This window comes from Larus michahellis, chromosome 2 (assembly GCF_964199755.1).
Source record: "Larus michahellis chromosome 2, bLarMic1.1, whole genome shotgun sequence".
Taxonomy (NCBI): Eukaryota; Metazoa; Chordata; class Aves; order Charadriiformes; family Laridae; genus Larus; species Larus michahellis.
Window position 1 is genome coordinate 23,403,945 of NC_133897.1, and position 19,545 is coordinate 23,423,489.

The following is a 19,545-nucleotide window of genomic DNA, read 5'->3' on the forward strand; positions in this document are numbered from 1 at the left end:
TCTCTCCTGAGCAATCCCTGGAAGAGAATTTTTCTGAAGTGCTGTGAAAATTTCGGAACATATATATCGCTACTTGCACTCAAAGCTAGGTTTTCTTCTTAGGGAATGATCAAGTAATTGAATGTGATCAAGTTTCGATGGTTTAGCAAAGGACCCAAATGGTTGAATCACCCCTGCTGTTTGTCTTTCACTCAAATTGAAGCAAATGTACTTTAGTGCACAGGTAGAGTAAGTTACAGCAGACCGGCTGGCTGTTGTCAGCGTCTTCATTCTCAGAAGCTTGGTCACATTTGTGCATTCAATACACAACACAACCCTTTCACAATACCTGGGCCAGTTTTCTGGGCCTTCCTTCTTTCTGCCAGTCCATGCGCTCACCATGTGAAGGACATTTCAGATGCTGTCTGTATTTCTGAGGGCATTTGACAGGGTCAGCATTGAATTACATGGAAAACCGTTCATCTGCTTGATCACTTACTGAATAAGCCTTGCACATTAGTCTGTACTGGTGGTGTACTGCACTGCAAAACTTGTTTGATTTACCTCGACTGGTTAGAGGGGCTCAGATGTGAAGTACAATATAAAGCTTATTGAGAAATGAGATTTAGTCTCTCTGCAGAATCATCACTTTATTTCTGCTGGGGCCATCTTCCTCTGTGGATATTCTCTAGAGTAGCAGTTGTGCAGTGCTTTAGGTGCTACTGCCCCTCCTTGAGACTGCTGGGTGTTTTGAGCCATATGAAGAGACGGTAGATTGGCATTAGATCTACAGTAGAGCAATGTTTTGAGGCTTGTTGTTAAGCTTTAGAGATGGCAGTACTGCTAATGGAAGGACTGATAAAAGTACAATGAACTGGTTGGGAATTATTTTTGTAACTTTGTGATTTTTTTTTTTGAGGGGGTGAACCATGCTGCAATCTGAGATAAATGCATTAAGAACTGTTCACTGAAAAAGGAGTAGACTAAAACCCAGACTAACGATGTTGCACTATATGTTTTTTGTTTTAGGCTTTCCTGACAAAGTAACAATAAAGCAATGCTACCGTCTTCTGGGAAACAGCCTCAACGTACACGTGGTGGCAAAGTTGATCTCTGTTCTACTTGGATAATTTAGAACCTGAATCTGATGAGTATGGACTGGTGACAGAAAATACTTCCATCTTTCAAGAGAAAGCCGATGGCAGCTGAACAAAAATCATAGCTTACCAAAATATCTGTGCAGATATTCTGCTGAACATATATATTTTTAATACCTTGCTTTTATGGTGGATTTGTACTGTAGAGGTATTTTATTTAAATGTAAGTTTCCGGGACTTAATTGCTTTATTTTAATGTCCTTTTTAGTTTGCAAAATGAAAAAGAGCAGCATTTACATATACTTCAATGAAAATGGATAAGACTAGTTTATTTTATATTAAAACTATCTTCTCAGTACAGTATAAAAAGGCTATAAATGTAAAAGCTCTTTTAAGTAAGTGCAAAGACCAAGTTCTGCATGTAAAATGTCTTCATCTGTAAATATCAGTGTATGACCTGAAATTTTGATTTTTTTTTTTTTATAGCTAATTAAACTATTAAATTCAGTATTTTGTATACGCTTTTTAAGGAGAGACAGTGTCATCCTTGGTTTATGGTTACCTCATCCTCTCTTAAAACTTGCAGGTTTCTGGAACCCAACTGTATCTGTCTGGAATTATTTGTTTAGTTGCAGTTGAATAAAAATATTTCAAGATTATCACAACCCTGACATTAACTTGCAATGCTTCTGTTCTCACTTATATTATTCAGGATAAGATCTTGCTCCTTACCAAGACCAACACATAAGACAAAAGAAATTCTAAAGCTCCATTTTTACGTTCCTATGGCATAAGAACTGGAGAAAAACTATATGCGCTTCTTCTGAAGATTTCTTCCCACTTGATAGTAGTACTAGGGTTAGGAGTGGGTGTTGGGATGAAACCACTGCATATGGCCATCCAGAGTGCCACAGCTACACCATCTCATAGAGCTGGACCAAATGTTTTGTTTAATCATCAAGTCTTGTGAGTTTAGTATCTCTGAAATAATAGAGAAAATTGTGGGAAAACTGAAAGCCTTCTAAAGAAGCATATTTTCTAGTTGTTATTTTTCCTTGCAGGTAATATTATATTGGTATCCAGAGAAAAAGCAGCTTGAGGGAGAAAAAGGAGAGATTATACTTAGTAAGCATCCATTAGGGAGCAGATGTGTCACAAAACTGAAGGATCTTGTAGATTGATCATAGTTCCTGTGCACCAAAGCAGTAAGTTGTCAAAGCTGCCAATCCTGAAAAAGACCGTTTCTTGTTTGCTTGTTTGTTTGCTTGTTTTTCATGTAGGATTACATAGGAACAATCATGGTGTATTGCATCTAGGCTTGGTAATACAGGAGAAGCTAGAGACTATAGAGAACAGAGTTGCTGTGGAGATACTGCAGCTATTCTCATCTGCCCTAGTCCTGAAAAAGTCCTTTGTTATTTTGTGCCATAGTTATGCTGACTCCTTGTGTATTTCTTCTTCAGTCTTGATTGCATGCTGCTTCTGGACTGTTAAACCGGGAAAAGCTTGGGCTGACCTACTTCAGCCTGTCTTATTCCCCAGGTACTTCTAGGTTTCTTGGGCTGTTCCAGGTATAAAAGAGAAGTGGAAATTGATTCTCCTAAAAGAGCTCTGGACTAGGCTCTAGAGAAGGATGAGCTTGGCCTCTATCTTTACCTGGTCTCTTACAGTACTGTCATGGCAAAAAATACTAGGTTAACTTTAGGCTGTGCATACTACTAAACTACAAAAAGCAAGTGTATTTTTGACACTGTTATGAACCATACTTTCCTATTTACGCAGTGGTTATTGTGTATGTTTATCAGCCAGATCAATAACTAGTACCTGTGTGGTCTTGGGAGAAATATGATAATTGGAAGATCTGTTGCTGTCTAATATGATCCAAATATTGAAATTAAAACAAAGGAGGTCAATTTTATGTATAAATTGTGATTTCTTTCTGCTAAACCATCTAAATATTCTGTTCATTTTGCCTCACTATAATAATATTAGCAAAATATTACTATTAACAATTAGTTTTCAATTCCTTAATCTGTAAAACATGTTTTAATGATTTATATGCCACTTATAAGTAAGCAGTATTAAAGTGTAAGTTGTAAGTTATCTAGCTGCATCTAAAACTAATATAGCAATACAGCCTGTAACATGTTGACAGTGAATTTTAATTGAGTGTGATTGTGAAGTCTGAAATCTGTTTGTTAATTAGAGCTGTTTGTGAAGGAGCTAGTTTGAAAGGACAGATTTCAGAGTTGTAAATACATATTTCTGTATTTTGCCCCTGCTAACCCTGTAATACCAGCGCAGCTAAATTGAGTGACTGCTGCTTATCCCATCAGTTTATCATTCATAGACTCGTTTACTGACGTCTGTTGGGTTGCACCTGCTTGACCTCACTTGGTGATCACGTTGCTTCCTTTTCCGAGCAGTCTGCTAATCGTAAGTGCTTTGTGGCCTGCATCAGTGCTGCACTTCGCAACCTAAGCTTAAGCATTTTCACAGCAATGAGATGTGATTACAAAAGCAGCTGAAAGGTAAATGAGTGAAATCTGGAAGACGGCTCTGGAAATGGAAGGAGTTTTCCAGAATCTGGTTTTGTAGCTCACTTATTCTGCACATCTGAAATACATTTTGTTATCTGAGTGAGATGATGTGGTTGCATTCCTTCAAACTTGAGAAACTCCACTGAGGGAAAGGATGTCATATTTGGTGGTGTCATATTTATGCAGTCATTTTTGAAGCTTTGTGCTTGCCTTACAGAATGTCTTACCTACATAAGCTTGTTTTTATCTGAGTTAATCTAGGAATTTGTTACACTCATGAAGAAACCTGTGTAGCTGTGAAGTTACTAAAATACCGTTTGTTTAACGCAGTGGGTTTGAATATATTTTTGACACATGCACTCAGAATTTTACAGTGGAGGTGCATCCTTCCCTGCTCCTGCCTGCAGGCTTTTTTGTCTCACCTCTTACTGACCCTCATAGGAGGAGTGTAAGGATTGTCAGGAATCTGTGTGTTACAGGCTGCAAAAACATTGATCTGTGAAAACACTATCGTATGTCTTAAACTTAGTCATGGGTAAGCCCATTTTGTTTTCTAAAGAGACATCTCAATAGAAATCTGAACAGTTCCAATGCTTCAATGACTGTACAATTTTGTTTTAGCAGTTGTCATGTTTCTAAAATAAATAGAAAATTTAGCAAATATTTGTTACATCTCAGGATGAACTATTCATTTTCAGTTCACCCTTTGATTTCTCTTGTCTATTTGTTTGCTATTCATACTGAAGTTTTACACTCTGTTGGCTTAGTGAATAAATACTGAATTATATTTCTTTTCCTTAGCAGTTTAATATATTTTGCCTCTTAGATATATGAAACCATATGTATGCTCTGTGTATTTTTTTTCTGCATAGTGTTTAAAGAACATGCCATACTAGTAAGGACGAGGAGACAAGGTAATAGTTGGTTAAGAACACTAGGCTTTTCTGGGCAGTCTTATATAAATAGTGTATGAAGTAGAAAAGTTAAAAGAAATACCCAGGAAAAATAATGTGAAAGTATAAGAATACTGGGGATAGAGCCCCAAATGAATTCCAGTAACCATTTTCCTTTTGCCTGTGCAAAGATGAGTATTCTAGTATTGCAACCTCATTAGGGGAAGATTATGCTTGTTTAATAACAACTTATTTGAATAGATAACTGATATCCAAGACACCAGGGAAAATGAAGTACTGAGTAGTGATAGTATGTCAATTTAAATGTTATTGTGAAGAGCGTGTCTTATTTTTATCTTTATTTAGTTACAAAGGTTGGGGAATTTATTTAGCTGTTGAAGAAAAGAAAAATGTGGCCTTAGATGACCACACAGACATCTGTAAAGACAAGACAACTGAGTTGTTCTCTTTGACTTTCCTCCACCTGGTCCTTTTGACAGTGGGAGGAAGCATGGACAAGGGATCTTTTGGTAAGAGCTCTGAAGAAGCAAGAAGCAGAGTTGGAGGGGCTAAAATTGAGTGGAATGCACCACTTTTAGTGAGAGAGGGTTGTTGGAGGGAATTTCAGATGGCTGCTGGTTGTGTTGGGTACCCTTCACCGGGTAAATCTCACCCTAAAGTCTCCTCCAGTGGGCAGCCTCTCTGATTTTAAACACAAGAATATGTCCCAAAATCCCAGCTTTGTTGAGAGCATGTTTATCTTGTGCTGTTGTCCATGCACTGGGCTGTTGTACTGCAAACATTTTTAAATTGCAACCTGGCATTTGGAAGCAAAGAACATTGACAGTGCTAATATATTTTCTCATGCCTAGACAGTAATAAAGAGTTGTGATGAGTTCAAATGTTTGCCCTGTATGTATTTAAAAAATGAAACATCCCATTCTGTTTATAAATATCGTACTTTAAAATGGGATTCTAGTCAGAATTAATATTTCTGAGTGGCATTTTGACTGTATATTGATCTTACTTACCTTGTGGCATTACTCATTCATTGTACATGCATTGTAAGGTGAAGAGTTCAGAAGACCGGACAAGTTCATGGAATGAGAGTCCTTTGAGAGTACTGAATATGTAGACTTCTGGCTGAAAAAGTTCCCAAGCTGCAGATAAATGGAGGCCAAGAGAGTAGCTAGGAGAGGTACTGTATGTGCTTGCCCCTTTGGGTACCCTTCATTTCTTAACTACCTGCTTCTGTCCACTGTTGAGACAGGCAACTGCCCTAGATGGATCTTTTTCTAATCCAGTATGATCACTCTTACTTCCTTATATTTGTATGATGACAGAATGCCAATATTTGTAATCACTGCATCGATACAGGAAATGATTTATGGACGTAGCTCAGATCTAAGCCTCTTGATAAAGCCAACAGTACAGAATAGAACAAATCTGAGGGAGGCTGTGCAGTCAGGTCCATTCATGGCTTTAGGGTTATTAGTGGAGAAGAGTGACTATGCAAATGGAAGTCCCTAAAAATAACTCCAGTGTACGTTAAAGCAATTGGAATGTGCTAAAAGGACTGGAATAATCAATAGAAAAGAACAAAGCCAACGTAACTGACTGTAAACTTTTCATGAACCTAATTTCAAAAAAGAATGAAACAGAAAATTGGAAGCATCAAAGTGGTTGGTGGCTTGTAGAAACAACATGTGTAGGAACAAAAGTCAGAAAGACAGAGGAACTAAAATATGAGTCGCTTAATGAAACTAAAAAACTAATAAATGTTATAACCACCTTAATTTTGATAAAGACACACAGGGAGAATTAGGACAGTAGATCAATTCCAGCTGAAATAGCTAACCAAATCAAAACTCATCTCTTTGCTAATGGCTATTAAAAACTGAAACCCCCAGATTTCCTGGCCGGTTAAACTTCATCAGCAGGTAACTTATTAACTTCATCAACTGTGTTGAGGGAGCAAAATCTTAAGCAGGTGTCAGAGGGCAGTATGCTGAGAAGTAAAAGAAATCCATAAGGAGTGGTGTGGGAAATGGAGCCTTGCAGCTGCTGTGGCCCCTGGGGAGGGTGCTGTGCCCATGAAACTCTCCAGAGACATGTAAAGAGAAGGAAGGAAGCGATGATGGGTGATTATGGGTAAGGGACAGAAAGGATTTTCAGAGTTACCCCTGTTTGATGTAAACCTTGTGGTTGTTGATCCTCCATATAGGGCCTAATACCAGCTTAGTGCTTGGTCGTCTCGGAGCTGTAGGAACACACCAGAAGTGCTGAGTTCGATACAGAGCACTGTTTACACTGGCAATTTGCACATTTGTACCATACAGGTAGGAGACGTGATTTCAGCTGAGGGGAAGCTCGGGTAAATATGCACTAGTCAGGATTAAACTGGCAACAGGGCTGGATTTGTAATTATTTGTAAATATTTGAATCATAACATTGAAGAGCAGGGATCTTTTTTGCACCTCTGGAACAAAATAAAGGATTATTTGTTAGTCTTTCATTAAAAAAATTAGCCAGGTTGGGATTCACAGCAATAGTTGGCTTTCCCCCATATGAAAAGGGAGCATTGTCACAGACTTGTGTCATGTCTCTGCATCTGAGTTGACTTCCTAGGTGCAATTAATGTGTATGTAATTTTTGGCCGTAATCTGAGTCAACTCTTGTCTTCTACAGCAGCTCTTTGCATTGCAGGCATGTACTCCTGGAGAAGGAGAGGGATACCACCATTTAATTTCACACAGCTACACAAGATGGTGGTAAATTGTATTCCCTGCTAGTACAGGATGAATAGCCAGTTAGAGACAAATGCTCTATTACTTCTCCCAAATCTGTGCACAACCTATGCTCTTCAGAGGTGTTTCCTCAGCCATAAAGTCAGTGAGGTAATGAACGATGTGTCCCGGGAGGAGGGGTTCATGCCAGCTCTCTTTGTTAGAAAGAACAGCCCCTATTCTTATGCCAGACATTTGCAGGGTTTCCATTCTGCTCCTCCAAAAATGATGTCCCAATCCGATATATTTCAGTAAAATTAAAAGGTGTGGACTTATTTTTCTCCTTAAAATGGTTTATAGATTTCCCAACTTGGCCAGCCTCAGCTGCATTCACTAGGAATAGAAAGTAAATTAACTAAAATCTGGAAGGTCTAATGAAATGGAAAATAGTGTGTCATGCCAAGTTTAGATGTCCAGAGCTCTCTTTCCACCCTATAATCAGTCCATAGACAAAGTCACCTTGTCTTAAGGTCAGACATTTTCTAAGCTATAATGCCTGCATGAAGAGAAGGTGAAAAGGGTTATTTCTTCTTCCTCCTTGCATTAGCAGCTTTCTCCTCATCCTCTAAGGTTTATTGCTTGTTGGTCATTTGGTATATTGGAGTTAATTAGTTGGAAAGGGGAGCTTGAATCAAGGATTGACAGGCAGCAGAAAGGGGCAATACATACTCACTATGCAAAAGAAGTGAATAGAGAAAAGGAAGGATTTTGTGGGTCAAAGCTAAAGTCCAGGCTGAAAACTGTCAGCAGCAATGGACTTCGTGAGAGAAAGTCCTTGAAGTATGCATACATTCAGCCAGCCTGCTAGGAAGCGCAGGTTTAGTTGGCCCATAGTTTCTTCAAGTGTACACCCAACTGACAGTTATAAAAACTCTGTTAAAGACTGTTAAAACAAAAACCAAAATGAAACAAAAAGAGTAAAAAGCCCCAGACAGAACTGACATCATGAATGTTTGTGAGCAGTAGTTTAATGGACAGTACCAGGATACCCAGAGGCAGAAGGTGTCCTGTCGACTAGACAGAGCTGTCAATAATTTATTTATGCTCTCCTATACGTGAACAGAGGTTTCAGAGTAAAGAGCAGAATAGGAAATTAAAAAATGTGTGAGGACAGATCCTCAGTTGATGTAAAATATAGTAACTCATTTGGATTGAATGGTGCAATGATAGTTTTCCACAACTGAGGATACAAGTCTGTATTTTCATGTAAACACTCTCCCCTATGATGGCAAAGGACAACACATGGGGATTCCTCCTCAAGTTCCTCTGTTCTGGCAGCAATGGCTGGTAGACTCAGTCTCCTGGAGGCCATGGAGCAGGTGAATATCCAGAGAGCTGAGCTGCTGCTACTGCACCAGCAGGCGTGTGGGATGAGCTGCCTCCTGTGGGTTCAGGAGGAGCTTCACCTCTGGCCTTCCAGACCTCTAGGCAGTGGCAGTAACTGCTGGGTTACCTGCACCACAGTCTGTGTGAGCACAAGATGGTCAGCAGGCTAACGCTGTTCTGAATTGTGAGATATGTTTCTAAAAACACAGATAATAAAATGTAACAAAAATCTAGGTTTTATGCAAACAACAGAAAGTAATGGAGGTGGTGGGATGCAGCTGATGAAATCTTGGACATTATAGTTATTCATAGTAAAGATCAAGTTATTATCTGTGGTACTACCACAAACATTAGCTGTCCTGGTTTCACATTCGTATTCACAGTCCACCTCTGTCTCTTTTTGAGGTGACATTAATATTTTTTGTCGCCACATCCAATCTCTTCCTAGAGTGCTTTGACCTCGTAACTTTTATGTCTGTGAAAGCTCTAGAGTTCATTCAGTACCCCAGCTCCAGGGCATGTCCCACGTGTCTGTGGGACATCTGTAGGTGACAAGTGCCAACTGAAGCAGAAAGGAAGGCTGAGCAGGGTTAGGAAGTGTAGGAGCTCTGTGGTCTCCATGAAGGTCTTGGGTATAAAGGATCAGTGAATGGTGGCTACTGTTACCTTCGAGCAAGAACAGCTACAACTGTTGCTGCTCTTTTCCCCCAGTAGAGTTTTGAAATGTGAGCAACATGAATGAGCTTTCTACTAAGCACAGAGGAAAACCAAAAAGAATGGTGGTTCTTTTTGCCCACGACAGGCCTGGATGTTCAGGTAGCTTCTAGCATGAGGACGGAAAATACACTCAAAGCTCCCCTAAGCAGGGAGAGGAAAGCACAGCAAAGTCTTGTGCAAGGGGATTATGGAGACTCCTGCAAAAGCGAAAGGGAAGTGGGATGTTGGCTTTGCCATGGATGCCAGCCACAACAGCGTGGGGTCTCAGGAACAAGTACAGACAAGCACCTGGGTGGGACACTTCTTTTGAGAGGGCTGCAAGGTACTGCTGAAGGATAGAGGAAAATGGGGTCAAGATTGAAATTTTGGCTCTCAGAACATGTTAATTTGTATTTTTTCAATTACTTTTTAGCCTCCTTTGAATTCTTCCTCGGACTTCTGCATTTTCTATGTCTGGCCCTGAATTTGGGAGCCCTAGTGTGTACAATGAAGACAGTCTACACATGCCAAACAAAATGAAGTCCCCTTCGTAAGCGATTGTCTCCCCAGCATCTGGGGACTGAGTCATCCTTGAGTCAGAGCAACCATATTTGGTTAAAATTGTATTTTGCTGTTATAATCCATGGGATGCTGTTTGGTAATGCTAACTCGTTTGTGTCATCTGCCCAATGAATTACTGGCTGGAAGCTTCTCTTTCAATACAAATATTCCTTGCCAGCCACTGTGGGTTTTATATGTGGGTTTGGTGGTGGTTTTTTTTGGTAACAATCTAGGTCCTTTACTGCTGCTAAATACTCTTTCTTTTGCCTGCATGGTGCAGTGTGCTGGGAGAGTGAGCCTTTCCCGCAGTAGCCAGCTGCAGATTACAAGGTGCTCTGAGACCCAGGGGTGCTCAGCTGTACAAAGGTCAAAGACGTAATGATAAAATACAAGTGTATTTCAATTAATGATCTTTCAAAGCTCCTGAAACTGAAAGACAGAAAAAGAAAAAGGCATATAATGTCTAAACGATTTGCATGCTGTCGATCTTTAATTAAGATACTTGAGATAAATTTACCCTTGCAAGACAAGCCAGCAGCATGGGCACCCTGTGAATAAAGAGCTGTGTGAGAGCAAAGGGCACCTGGGCTCACCACAGCACAGTCCAGCACTGGAGATTTCACTTCAAACGCAGGACAGCTGGAGGAGAGCAATGCTTTGGGCTGCTCCGGCTCCTGGGCGTTTAGTTGCATTATTATTACTTACTGGATTAAGCTGTGAATCAAACCACTATGAGAAAAAGAGGCAGAAAAGAACCATTTATGATGAGCAGTAAGTACTATTGCTTGCAGATGCATTTTTCATATGGTGGCTTCTAAGTGCCAGTAATGGCAACAGAATGGCGTTACTGCAGCACTTTTTTACATGCTCTTTGGCAGATATGTGTAACTAAATGATCTCTTTGTTGTTTTTTTTTTTCTGTAATACAACAGGCCTCGGTTGTCCTCAGAGCAGGGTAATTTAGTGTTCCATGCTGGCTCCAGCAAAAATATTGAATTTAGAACTGGACCACTGGGGAAAATAAAAATTAATGAAGAAGACCTTGCAGAACTTTTTAGCCAGGTGATACAGTTACTTTTCCTTAATATGTTTTTGTTTTCAGTTTTGCACATTAATAGTTCAATTGTCTTCAGAATTTGTCTTAGCAAATGTTTGATGTGTTTTTTATGATTGTTGTTTTATATTATCTGTGTCAGCACTCTAATATGAAAGTAAGCTATTGCAGACTCATAAAGTAATTATGCCATTACAGAAAATAATTAAAAGATTAAATCGTGTATGTAACAGAGCTCCCTGTATTTAAGTGGACTTTATAATAGTAAAGTTAATCAAGAACAAAACTTTACTAAGCTTTTGAAAAAGCCAAGCTTGTTTCATATTATCTCTGTTGTTTAAATTTAGGTGAGAGAAAGTAATGCAGAGATTCAAGAACTTAAAAAAGCCACTGGCGCCTCTCAGAACGTGTCCCAGCAGGTTGCTCTGCTGACCTCCAAGGTGAGCCATACCCTTGTGGTATCCTCCTCCAGTGTTCCCAGTTTTCGCTTCCTCAGATTAACATCATTACCTGATTCATTTTAGTATTTCTGGACTCCAATTCAGGGAACTGGGGCAGAGTCCATATTTAACACCAGCTCAGAGTCTGTGTTTAATGTTGAGATACTTATTCAGTAACTCTGGAGACAATGGAAATATTCCTGTAAATCCCATATTTTCCATTTACCAGGATTCTTCTTTTGAATCTCTTCAACATCTCTATGGACTATATCCTCTAATATTTATGGAAGTGAAATCTCACTAAATTCAGGAAATCGACTATATATGTTCTTACAGGTGTTACACAGACATTCCATTCCATAGGTGAAATGGGCCATAGGGGTTTGCAGTGGAAAGAAAAGACCTATGCAGTAGTTCTGTCTCTTCTCTCTACTAAAGATTTTTCTCCAACAGAAGATTTTGAAACCTGTGTCTGACTTGGTTTAAGTGTCTTTTGTTACAGTGTTGCCACAAGTTCCTTATAGGAAATATTTTAAGCCTAAGAGAACTCCCTTTAGGAAAATTGCGCTGATACGTATCCATCATATTCCCTGATTCAGTTTCAGCTTGCTGGTTGTGATTATAACCCACTGAGATATGGTGGACCTTTTCTTGGCTTTTGGTGTACTGTCTCAGACCTCCATCCTTTGCATGGGCATAAGCACCCAAACAGCCCCATTGGAAAATTCACGTTCTTAATGTTGAGCAGCTGAATACACTTCACAACACTGGGTCTTGCTTTTTGGAGATAAACTGGGACGTATTTGAGCTGTTATTTTCTGACCAGCCTAAAACACTGAAATCCCAGTGAGAGAGACCTGATTTGAACCTGACTGTCACCTGGTTTCACATCCCAGCTATTCTCTGTTCTCAAAAGAAAATATTTTGTTAGCCTGCCAGCATCCAGCATGTACCTCTGTGCTCACTCAAGCACAACACAATTTGCATTTCTCTTGCAGATCGTGAGTCTTGACAACAAACTTCAAAGCTTAGAACAGGTGAGTAAATGGGAAGCAAACTAGATCAAAAAAGGAAAACCAAGCCCCAAGTAAATAAAGTGAGGTTACAATGATTAAATAGCTAAATGATTTCTTTCCTCTCTTGCATTACTCAGGAAAATTTTTTTTGGTAACAGGAGGTTAAAAAAAGCCAAGATTTGTAGAGGAGGTGAAATGCCCTCTTACAAAATATAAACTGTGTAGGAGCCTGCATTCCTTAAAGAAAAAATCGCTGTAGACTCAAAAACAACTAGATACCAAGGAGAAGCAAATTCTTCCTTCACTGATCTGTCAAGAGGAAGGCTGCAGAACTCAAACTAAATTTCATATTGTACTGGAAACAGCTGATTTTCAACTGTCACCTGCTTCTCCACGAAGCTTGTGACAAGCCACAACTACAGCTGCCAGTTAAAGCAGTTATCAGATGAGTCACCCATGGAATCAAGAAGACAAGATAACCCTCCATCTAGACTCACAGCCTGCTGCCGAAGAACGGTGTCTATTAATATTTACTTCTTACAGGGCTTTTCTCATCCTAGTGCTTGCAGCTGGCCATCTTGTCTAAGACCAATCATTTTAGTCATTATTTTGTACAAGGAAGAGCGAAACAGCTCAAAGACTTTACAAATCAACCTTGCTGAAAAAAAAAGGGGGGGGGGAACCCAAGAAAGCATGAAAAAAAAAAGAAAAAGGTTTGTCTTGAAAATAAATGCTAATGAAACACCAAATAAGCAGGAACCTAATTTTCTGTTCTTTTCCTGGATTTCAGGCTATCCAGAGGAAAGCCTGCAGTAGTAACCCCTGTGAGAACTCAGGGACCTGTGTAAACTCACTGGATGGTTTCTTTTGCCTCTGTCCCAGCAACTGGCAGGTGAGTCTTCAGCCTCCTTCAACGCAGAGTGTGTTAATTGTAAGGATACAACTGACAGTGTAATTGTGATGAAGCGTAGCATTTTAGGGTTGCTCAGGACAGAGTGAGATATACTGAACAGCAAAGCAGCAGTATCACACTCGTTTGGTTGAAGGGCAACACATTTGCTTCTCAACAGTATCAATATATACCAAAAAAGTGAACTGTAAACCACTGGGCCAGCCCCTGCACTGTTATATGCAGGCGATGGCCCATGAAGTCAGTGATGCTTGGCAGTTCCCACAGCAGAGAATTAGTCTTTGATTTTTGCTGAGTGGAGTGAACTGAACTGCATGCCTTGCTGTTGATGTTACGCAAGCATAGAGAGAGAATAGGGGACGGGAATGATGTTTATTCAAGCTCAGACAAATGGGGATATAAGTAATCAACCCCATTCTGAGTTTTTTAAATCCAAAGACTTTACTGGCATAGGCTTTAATGGTTCTGTTACATGCACTAGACATGGAAAAGTTATATCTTCTTTTCAAAGGCTCTCAACCTGAAAGTTGTTCCAGCAAGATTTGGGTCAAAATTGCTGTGCTTTCAGTCTTTATAAAACAGCATCTCCTGATAGAAACAGTTTGAAAGAAAGTTTTCTGAGCCTTTTGCTAGCAAGTTGGGAAGTAGGGGGGATGACAGTACTGTGCAGTCCATATGCTTTCTATAAACATCTGAAATATTTTATCCCTCATCTGACTGATAAACAGGGTCACAGAAACACAGCTGAAAAATAGAGTTTTGTTATAAAGTTTCGTAAGGGAAGCTGTGTTGATAGCGGTCCATGGTTTGTATATCTTTGGGAACTATATTAAACATTGGCTCCATGGTTTGCTTCATTTCTCAGTTATTTGGAAAATAAACTGGTTTTCCATTTCATCTTAGGGCCTCCTGTGCTCAGTGGATGTTAATGAATGCCAGATTTATGCTGGAACAGTGCTAGGCTGCCAGAATGGAGCCACTTGTGTGAACACACCAGGCAGCTACAGGTAACTTTTCAAAGCTATACACAAAACCCCAATGTAAAATACTTTGGTACTTTTGTACCCCATGTCACACCTGCAGCACAAGTTCTAGGAATAAGTCTGTTTAGTATCTATGCACTATAATCCCTTGAGTCTGAGAGAATCTAAAATCCTCAGTACACGGTACACCCAAGCCCACCGCAAACACAGAAGGCCCTCTGAAGCCACCGCCTGCTTTGTGACAAGAAGAGCAGCAAGAAACAGATTTATGACACAGCCATGCTGCAAATCGGAGACAGGCTCTGGTGACCTGGCTCTCCATTGTAGGTGCAGATGCTTTAATGGAAATGTACTGCACCATGGTGTGCCAATGGGGCGGTGAGATGCACCATGCTGGTCTGTAACCAGCACTCGCCAATGTGCCCATCTAGCAGAGCCACGTTATCATCCCTCCGTTATCACCTACCCCTTGAGACCGACAGGAGTGAGGAGATGAAGGAGGTGAACAGCTTTGGCCCAGCAAAGGCTTTGAGCTGTTGGAAATCTCCTGAGTAGATAGGCACCCTTGATCACTGGCATTCCCAGCACACAACATTATACTGAGAAATGCCTTTGGCCCCTCCAGAAATGCGGGCACTGCTGAGGTGGCAGCAGAGCAGGCAATGCACAGTGCTGCTAGGCAGAAAGGGAGGAGAAATGCAGCCAGCTGGCCAGGAGGGTGCCTGGGCTGCCCATGTGCAGGCCCCCGTAGACATGAGGTCCCTGGAGCATATCCTTCTCGGCTGTGCCCAGCTTCTTAGGAAAACTGCTCTTGTTTACAGAGCAAGTCAGCCTGTGAACGTTCTGCATCTTATTTTCCAAGATGTCAAATAATGTGGTAAATAAATAACTTTCAGATATAATACAAAGCTCTCCCTGTGCAATGGGAACAAGCAGGCTGGAAAGCATGACACAGCTTTCTGCAAAACATTTTGTCTCCTGCTTCGGCATGAAAATCTTAGCCCCCACAAATATTTGCTTGTAGTGCTTATAGTGCTTTGTCACTGGCTTATAGTGCTTTGTCAGTTCTCAGAACTTCACCAAGGTTCTCTTCCAAGAACCTTCCCTTCTTCCTCGGAGAAGGGAAGTTCTCCTGCAGTGGTCCTCACACTTCAGCTTTAACACAGAGCCCGCTGAGGTGTCACTGGTGCGTGATGCTTCCTGCCAGCTTTTCTTTGATTTTAAAGGATGTTTGTAGCTTGCCTGCAGCTGTTCCTAACACTGATATTTGTCAAGGAAACGACACACAAAGCAGCCTGCCTTTACTTGGTTTTTCTTACTGTGCTGTACAGGTCTGTGACTAAATTAAGGTTTGAGAGGAACCTCTCAAACTCTCTGCCTTTCTCACAAGTGTTGTCATTGGGTTAGTACAGTCATGATTCCTGTAAGATTTTTCCCAATGTAATTCTTGCCCTCCTTTGTACCTGCTGAATCAGTGCTTCCTGAAATGAACCTCTTCATAAGTCGTCCAAATGTTAATATTACTGCTTTTGCATTATGCCTTCAGGATTATTGAGGGCATTGAGGGATTATTTAGCCCTTTCCCCAACCCCATTGTACTGCCTTCACAGTCTCCCTTCACGTACTGTCTATCTGTCTTCTGTGTACTCCCCATATGCTAAGTCCATCCAGGTAGAGCATGACATGGCTCTTTTCAACAGCTGTGGGAACATTGCTGTTAGTTTTTCTAGGGCCCAGCAACCCAGGTGACCCCAATCCTGCTCTGGTGTAGTTCTGTGCACCAGCATGGAATGCGGGCAAATGGTGATATTTGACTTTCCATAGCCCCCAGTGATAATGCCAGGTAAACGGTGGTACTGGATCAAGTACCATCAAATGGAGCATAAAGCAGTCTTCACTGCCTGTTCAGATTCTTCACTTGCATGCTTCAAGCCATAATTCAGAAAAGCACTGGAGTATGAGGATAAAAGATCAGGTGTTCAGGAAACACCTTCCTGAATCAGGGCATTAACAGGACATTGCATCACTTGGATGAAAGGCTGTGAGAGTCCCCATGTCCCTCAGACTTTTGTGTCAGAATCAAAATAATGGAGGCCTCATCACAATGTGCCATCAGCAATGGGAGAGAATGAAGGTAGCACATTGCAATTTGGCTAAAGCTCCTTGCAGCATGACTGCTTCTTGAAGATGTTCTCTGAGCAACTTAGTTGGGTAGCAGATTAATCTTTGCCAGACTAGGCAGGAGCCAGTGGCGTTGTCCTCCTCCTTTGGAGCCATTCTGATTGCCTTGCTGTGTCCTTTGAAGTTGAACATGAATCTCTGAACGTACTTTGAACATACAAAGGTGATCCGGTTCCCCGACCTGTTGCCTCTCTGCTTGCCCACTTTGAGCTACCGCGCTGGCGAGATGGTGTTGGTCTATCTGCCCTTTCTTACAATAATCAACATGCTGCCTTACAGTACTGCAGACTGCAGTTAAGCATTAAGCTATTGTGGTTTTTTTAAGCCTAAGTTCATCCAGGTTGCTTGTCCTGGGTGCAGCGTTTAGTTACCTGCAATTGTCTTATCAAACTGCTACTTTCAGCTCAGCACGTGACACCCTGGCAAGGACAGTAGCAGCTTATTAATAAATTGCTCCAAGGTCCAGATCAGCCGCACTGGAAAACCCTGATTCAAACTCTGCAGATAGTTGCTTTTACAGAGTAGTTTTCTTTAGCCAGCTTAAAAGCAATTCAACAAGGGTGTCTACCTGCCATATGTCTCTGCGAGGAGCAGACATCAGCAGACATCACAGCATATAACTTACATCCAGATAAGTGTCTCACTGTCATTTTAATAAAAAGCTAGTATAAACTGATAGGAGGCTTTCTGCAGGTTCAGATCACTTTCAGGTGTATTTCAGAGCCTCAGATTTGGTCCATGTGGAAATAAAGGGGCAGAGAAAAGGGAAATGTTACTTGATGGCTTAAGAAGCTCTCAATTTCAGTTCCACCACGTATGCACAATGCTGTGACTAAAGTGTGCCCTATAAATAGCAATGTGATGCAGCTGGCAACCTGCAAGCCAGATCCCCTCTGCAGGATGCATCCCTTCAGCCCACTACTCTGTTCTTCCCACCCCATCAGCCCCATATGCCTCCTCCTGCCTGTCATACCTGAAAGCTGGCTGTTGCTGAGAGAACAGCTGCCACATGCTGAGGTGTGGGTGTGAAGGTCACCCCCTCTCTGCAACAGGCCAGACATGGCATTTCTGCATATTGCTAGAGGTAGGGGTTCGGGCACTTGGCATCATATGTGAGGGTCATAAACTGAAACACAAGATGTCGGTGCTCTCTGACTGAAGTGGGGATTTCCGGGCTCATACTCTGCCGAAGTCTTATGTTAGACATTTCTTTTTTTCTGGATTTGCACTTATGAATGTAAAAAAAGGCTGTGAATTCTCCCATAGGGTCAGACACTCATGGATATACACGAGTCCCACGAGATTCTTGAGTCGCCGCTGAACAAGTGCCTTGCCTCTGTGCATGATTAATAATAGGTTCGTCAGTATTGCTAAATAGAGGGATTTCATAAGAAACACCACATAAATAAAAGAGTGTGGAATGATCTCTTAGTATGGCAATATGTGTTCTTTAAGTGCTACATATAAATGACATTTTGATTTTTCTGCCTGCTTTCACCACTAGCTGCTCCTGTACTCCAGAAACATACGGACCTCACTGTGCCTTGAAGTTTGATGACTGTCAGGGAGGATCTGAGATGCTCTGTGGGCATGGCACCTGTGTAGATGCAGACAGGGATCAGCCCAACAAGGTAAGGAGCAACATACAAGTTGTGCGTAAGCACAGCATGAATAAGCACCAAATAAGGCCGAGCACCACAAAACTGCGTAGCACCTGCTGCTGCTGAAAAACAGCAAGAAATGCCTCTGTACAACATAACCTAACCTCCCTGTTGTCCCACGGACAGTAGAAAGAGTTGAAAATGCCTTGTGTCTTGTTACAGGTACTTGTCATAGTATCAATATCGACTACTACATCCATAGGGAGCTTGGGAATATTCTTTGAATAGTCAAAGTCGTACTTGAAGCATAATATTCTTACTGTTCATTATTTGGGGAGTTCTAAGCTGCTAGAATATTTTATTACTTAAATGATTAAGAAGAACAAACATCATGAATCTGTTTTTTCCTGGGAAAAGGCATACCCATGGAGCACGTCAGTGGCCTGGGAGCTGCCTCTCAGAGCAGCCCTCCAAAACTACCCTGGCATGCCTGTGCTCTTTAACACTCCTATACACCCATGCACCATTCCAGATACACCACATATTCTCCATGCTATGCTATAAAATCATTCTTTTGCTCAATTTGTAAAAGCTTTCACAGCTCATCACTTGTTTTCTGCTCGTTTCTGTGGAGAAAGCTTTTCAAAAGGGTTCAGTGTTGGCTTAACAGTGTCTGCTCCTGTGACAGTCAACAATAAAGCTCCCATTAGCTTTAATTGGACCAAAGCTAGAAAAATGCTGAAATCTGGCCATTAGTTAAGTTTACTAGAGAGAAAATTGTTTTCCTCAAAGAAAATGTATATTTGCAATTTTATGTCAGTGCTGCACATGGCACAGATTACTGAATAGTTTGCTTAGAAGAAAACAGCCAAGCTGATTTCAGGTTGCTTGCAGTGATCTGTTTACCCTGGTTACAAAGCAAGTTGATGACTTTTAATTATGTTTATGTACAGCTCATAATTGCTGTTCATTTTCTCTGGGAGCTTTGGGGTAAATTACAAGTTTCTTTTATGAACCTAATGAATGAGCCTGTTGCTGCTTCCATAATCTAAATAGGTAGATTCAGAGGAAGAAATAGACTGAGAAAACTACCGAAGCAACTTGTAAAACAGAATGTGCGCTACCATGTAATGCCCTGAAAGCTTTCTTGCTGTGGTTTGAAAGGCATTTTTATAAAATAAACTCCTCCTGCACTTTTCTTGGCTGTTCTAACTGTCTTAAATATGTTTGCTGTGGCAGCCCAAGTACCGCTGTATCTGTGACACTGGCTGGATGTCCCCTCCTGGCAGCCCTGCCTGCAGTGCTGATATAGATGAATGCAGCCTCCCTAATCATCCGTGTTCACATAATCCGCCTGTGCAGTGCCACAACACACTGGGCTCCTATCGGTGTGGTCCCTGCCCTACAGGTATCACATCCTTCTGTGCTCTCAGGTGGGATGGGGTGGCAGCAGGTAGTACTGCCTGTGTGTTGTAATCACAG

The 19,545-nt window shown here is 41.1% G+C and overlaps 2 protein-coding genes across 15 annotated transcripts in view; both read left to right on the top strand.

Moving 5' to 3' along the window:
* Window positions 1–1,747, top strand: part of TRDMT1 (tRNA aspartic acid methyltransferase 1) — a 30,322-nt gene extending 28,575 nt beyond the window's left edge. For all 14 annotated transcript variants that reach the window (XR_012585465.1, XR_012585463.1, XR_012585464.1 and 11 more), the window contains one exon: window positions 1,009–1,747. Coding sequence is in view for 11 of the 14 variants with exons in the window: in XM_074574550.1 (XP_074430651.1) it covers window positions 1,009–1,109 (101 nt within the window). In the remaining 3 variants the exon portion in view is untranslated. The remainder of the gene's footprint in view (window positions 1–1,008) is intronic.
* Window positions 1,748–9,525: 7,778 nt separating this feature from the next.
* The window catches only part of CUBN (cubilin), a 150,593-nt gene continuing 140,573 nt past the window's right edge, over window positions 9,526–19,545 (top strand). The window contains exons 1-7 of the mRNA XM_074573520.1: window positions 9,526–9,612; window positions 11,280–11,372; window positions 12,371–12,409; window positions 13,179–13,280; window positions 14,202–14,305; window positions 17,967–18,093; window positions 19,303–19,471. Coding sequence (XP_074429621.1) covers window positions 9,526–9,612; window positions 11,280–11,372; window positions 12,371–12,409; window positions 13,179–13,280; window positions 14,202–14,305; window positions 17,967–18,093; window positions 19,303–19,471 — 721 coding nt within the window. The remainder of the gene's footprint in view (window positions 9,613–11,279; window positions 11,373–12,370; window positions 12,410–13,178; window positions 13,281–14,201; window positions 14,306–17,966; window positions 18,094–19,302; window positions 19,472–19,545) is intronic.